Source organism: Eschrichtius robustus, chromosome 18 (assembly GCF_028021215.1).
Source record: "Eschrichtius robustus isolate mEscRob2 chromosome 18, mEscRob2.pri, whole genome shotgun sequence".
NCBI lineage: Eukaryota > Metazoa > Chordata > Mammalia > Artiodactyla > Eschrichtiidae > Eschrichtius > Eschrichtius robustus.
The window spans coordinates 3,765,330-3,770,064 of NC_090841.1; the positions used below are offsets into that span (position 1 = coordinate 3,765,330).

The window sequence follows — 4,735 nt, forward strand, 5'->3', positions numbered from 1 at the left end:
GAAAAAAGAACAAAAAAGAAAATAGTTTAAATCTTGCATGAGTGGTTCACTGACAGGCAGGGGGAAAATAAGGCAAACGTTGCTGACATTTTCTTTTACTTATAAAAACAAGACACAGCACAGTGGTGTAAATGCGGAAACAAGTCCCAAAACTGTGAAAGCAAAAATACTTTGTTCCAGTGCTTACAAAATAGATAAATAGGTTGCCTTTACTATTACAATGTCCTCATGAGTCCTTCAGGGCCTCCTACCTTCACTGTGCAATTGAACAAGTGAACAGATATAACTCTGTCATGGATTCATGCAGGGGAGACTCTAACCCCTGCAAGAAGATGCACGGGAAGAAAAGAAAGATCCTTTGTTTTACAGCTAGGAATAAAATGTATGTTCTTCCCATTCACTGGGGGAAAATGAATGTATCTGGAGTCTCAGTAATACTATCAGCGTTGAATCATATTCAAATCCCTTTCTCAAGACAGAACTAATTTCTAAAACATCTCCAAGTGTACGGTGAACGCCTTTGTCTGTTAGTTGTACACAGCTGAGTGCGTGAGCACGTGTGAATGTGAGCCGCTTTATGAATTCCTGGTGGTGTATTCAGAGTGCTTAAGGCTATGTCTGCTTACAAGACCTCATCTACAGACATAAGGAAATTAAATATTAAAACACTACTTTAAAATCACATTAAGGATCTGACATGACACAATAAAAGCCAGTAATCTGAATAATGAAGAAATTTAGCCAATCTCTACCACCGCTTCTAATTGAATCACCGCAGATTTAAAATGGGGAACAACCTGCTTTGTGCTACTGGCCCGGATTTGTATTCCTCTGACATCTGTTTATTTCGTTACTCCTTTCATATTATTAAAATAAGTTTTCATATACTTAACTTGCCTTTTTCTTTCCTTTATAAAACAGAAAACTAACTTAAAAAACGGGTACTACCAGTTCATTACTCAGGGAATCTCTCTGGAAAATGAGAGTTAGAGAGAAGTGTGCATGTCTTTTACGTGTGTGTAGTTTCACTTGAATATGTGTAACCTTCCCGATACTGTGAATCATCTCCTAGTCGAAGCTCTGGTCTTTTGATTAAATACACTGAAATACATTTCAAAGAGGATATTCTATAATCATTAGACCCTAACAGCATTCTAGGAACGGCTTCAGTTTATCATTCAAACTATCGAGGCATATGGTAATGCTTTCTGAAATAAATATTTCATCTAACATAATAGAAAACACACATATAAGTCAACCACTTTTCAAAAATAATCTTGGCACACAATGTTTATGATACATAAGCTTCCCAGTGTCATATTCTGAACATACGTGGCTCAGTCCTAAGTCTATAAAGCAGAAGTCAAATGACAGGAAAAACTACATTTTCTATTGTTTTTCTTTACGTGTTCCTCGTTTTGGACTCCCCATACTGAGAAACGGTTGAATCCAAAATTTTTATAACCAAGGTAAAATCTCTGAAAACCAGGGTCTGGGGTGAAAAACAAACAGACTCCTAACCCAAGACAAGGCAGAACCATTCCTTTGGGACATCAACACAATAGATTATTTTTCCTGCACTGAAAGCCAGAGAACCCACATAAAACAAAAACAGAATTGCTTCCGCTTAGAGTACATAAAAGACCATCAATGGTTTGGGAACGGTTATCGTGTCTAGCTATAAAACCAGATTTTAAACTCGAGGTTACGGACAGATTATAAAAGGTTGACAGCTGGATAATCTGTAAAATATGCATCATCTACACATGAAAAGGTTACAGTTTATAAATGCTAAAACACTGTGTCTGTTGGCATTTAGTGCAATCTTTCCCTGATCTTGATCTCTGCACTGGGTGGAAAAAAAAAAGGGAGGGAAACCTGCTCTGCTGAGCTTTTTTTTTCTCTCCAAACAAATGATCGAAATAAACCCACCAAACCCAAACTCTCCTTGATCGTCCTAGTGGTAGATAAATACCTATTTGCACACCTAGCAACTGAAAGTACCGGGGTTTCTGCCAATCAGTGATGCTTCCGCTCATCAGGTAAATTACCTGACTCAGCTTTGTAGGTGTTTTCCACACAGTGATACAGCAAAGGGTCCTTTTTTTTTTTTTCCTGGAAAGGAAAAGGAAAAGAAGGAAGGAAAGTGTCAGGAAGAGGAGGGCTCCTCTTATTCTCCCGATGGTTCCTGCAGGCCCGCTGGACACGGCACAGCCAAATATCATGGCGTGACGCTTCCTTAGATTGGATTAAGTTCTGTCTTCTGCAAAGGCAAGTAAAGGTGACTTCCTAGCGTTCAGTGCATTAAAGAAAAAAGAAAGAAAAAAAAGATTTTTAAAAAGGTAAAAAAGAAAAAAAAAGTGCTTGAAAATAATTCTCAGGGACTTATCTGGAGGGGAAATCCCGCGTGTGGCATCCCCTGCCTGGTGTATCCTGCCCCTGCTGGCGACACAAAGACCTCCTTGGTCCAGGCTCGGAGCAGGGACGGTCCGAAAGGCCTTTCTTTGAGGGGTGCAAAACTTGCCGCAGTGGTTTCCGGGAAAAGTTGTGTTCCTCGACAAGCGGCCCCTCCACCTCGGCCTCGGAGACCTCACAACTTTTTGGCACTGTCGTGGCACGCCGCGGCCCGGAGGGTGGTCCCGGCCAAGCCCCGGCTGCTGACCCGGCGGACCAGCACCTTGGACACGGGGATTTTGGTTCTGGGCAGCTCGCTCCTAGCTGGTTGCTGGTGCACCACCGGGTGGCTGGGGGGAAGGTTCGCGAGGTGCTTGATGCTGATCGGGATCTTGGAGTCCTTCGGCAAGCTCCCCGGCGTTCGCAGGGCACAGGTGACGGTGACCGGAGACACAGGCTTTAACCGGGACGAGCAGGACGTGTCCTCGGCGGCGGCGGGCAGGGCCGCGGGGCTTCCATCGGGCTCGGCGTAGAGGTCGTAGAGCGCGTCACCGCTGTCGCTGTCCCGGGGGACGCCCGCCTTCCTCACGCCGCCGCCCGAGCCGTCCTCCAGCGGCCCGGGGGTGGGGGAGTCCCAGTAGCCCTCGTCGCTGTTGGGGACGCCTTCCTGCGGCTCCTCGTCCGGGTGCTTGGGCGCCTCCTTCGGCTGGAGCTCCGTGGGGAGCCGGTGCAGCCTCCGGCGCTTGACCGAGGACGTGTCCTTGGCCCCCTCGGCCCGCCTGGCGTCCTTGGGGGTCTCGGAGGCCACCTGCGCTTCGGGCGGCGCCGCCGCCGCCGCCGGGGCCGCCCCCTGCTGGGGCCCGGGGCCCTGGTCCTCGGTCTGGGAGAGCATGTCCCAGAACTCCTGCAGGTACGAGTCGTCCGCCTCGGCCGGGCTCGCCATCTCCTCCCCGCCTCCCTGGTAGGCCACCACGCCGGGGGGCTTTTGGGCGGGGCCCGGCTGGCCCGGCGCGGGGGCATGCCTGGCACAGCTGGGCCCTGCCTCGTCCTCGGGGTCTGCGATAATATCTCCGCAGCCTGTAAGAGAGTCAAAGCTTTTCAGTGAAGTCACGTCAGAGAACATCAGACAAATACGATCGGCCGATGGGTCGGAGGGCGGATCGACCGAAGAAGGGTCGGGGGCGGCGGGCGCGCGGCCGCCTTCGGAGTCGGGCCGGGGCGCAGTCTCGGCCGGCGCGGCCCCGGGCCCCGCGGCGTCCTCGGCCGGCCGGCCCTCCCCGGCGCGGGGCTCGGGCTCGGGCTCGGGGGGCGCGCGGGGCCGCTCGGCGCGCCCGGGTCCCGCGGCGCCCTCTCCCGGGGCGCAGGCCGGCTCCGGCTCCCCCGCCGCGGGCTCACCTGCTGGCTCCGGCTCGCGCGCGGCCGCGGGCGCCTCCTCCTTGACGCACTCCAGGCTGGCGGTGAGCGAGCCCGGCCGCGCCAGGCTGCCCGGGGCCCCCGCGCGCCCGGCCGGCGCCGCGTCCTTGGGCCGCCGGTCCTTCCTGCGCCAGCGCACGCCGCCCAGGAGCCCCCGCAGCCCCCGCTTTTGTCTGCCGCCGGCCTTGCCCGCGTCGGCCTGCTCCGCCCCGCCGCTCTCGGGCCGCCCGTTCTTCCGCAGGAGCGAGAAGAAGCTGTGCGACTTGGCCACCGAGCCGCCAGCCGCCGGGCCCGCGCCGCCCGGGGCCGCCCGGGGGGCCGCGGGGCCCGGCCGCGCCCCGTCCCCGCCGCCCGCGCGCGGTTCCTCGCGGCGGCCGCCCTCCACCGCCAGCGCCTCGGCCAGCCCGTCGTGCGTCCGGCTGCGCACCAGCCCCGCGGGCCCCGCGCCCTTCCCGTCCCCTTTGTTTTTGACCCCGAAGATGCTGGGCATCGCGCCGCCCGGCTTCCTCTTCTTGAACAGTTTGAAGGCGGCTCTGTTAATCTTGCCCGACGGCGGCTCGGCGGCCGGTGGCTCGGCGGCGCGATCACAATGCAAGTCCATGTCTGCCGCGAGGGTCCCGGCCGCGGCCCGCGCCTTCCTCCGGCGGCCCCCCGCGGCCGCGCGCCCGCCGCTGACAGCCGCGCCGCGCCCGCCCGTCTCCATGGCGACGCAGCAGCCTGGCGTCAGCGCGGCCGCGCCAGCCCGCTGTCAGCCGCGCTCTAAATCAACCGGAGCCGCGCCGCCGCCGCCGCCGCCGCGGGAGGAGCGCGCAGAAAAGACCATCTCCCCTCCCGCCGGGGCTTATATAACGCCCTAACCCACTTCGCGTCCGGCTCGGCTTTGTGCTGCAGCTCTTCTGCGGCGAGAGCGGGCAGCGGAGCCTCCTCG

The 4,735-nt window shown here is 56.0% G+C and overlaps 1 protein-coding gene across 1 annotated transcript; it reads right to left on the reverse strand.

Moving 5' to 3' along the window:
- Positions 1-2,590: 2,590 nt before the first annotated feature.
- AMER2 (APC membrane recruitment protein 2) lies at positions 2,591-4,444 on the reverse strand. Its single transcript, XM_068526948.1, has one exon. It carries the CDS (start codon positions 4,406-4,408, stop codon positions 2,591-2,593), a length of 1,818 nt encoding a protein of 605 aa, XP_068383049.1. The 5' UTR covers positions 4,409-4,444.
- Positions 4,445-4,735: the final 291 nt, after the last annotated feature.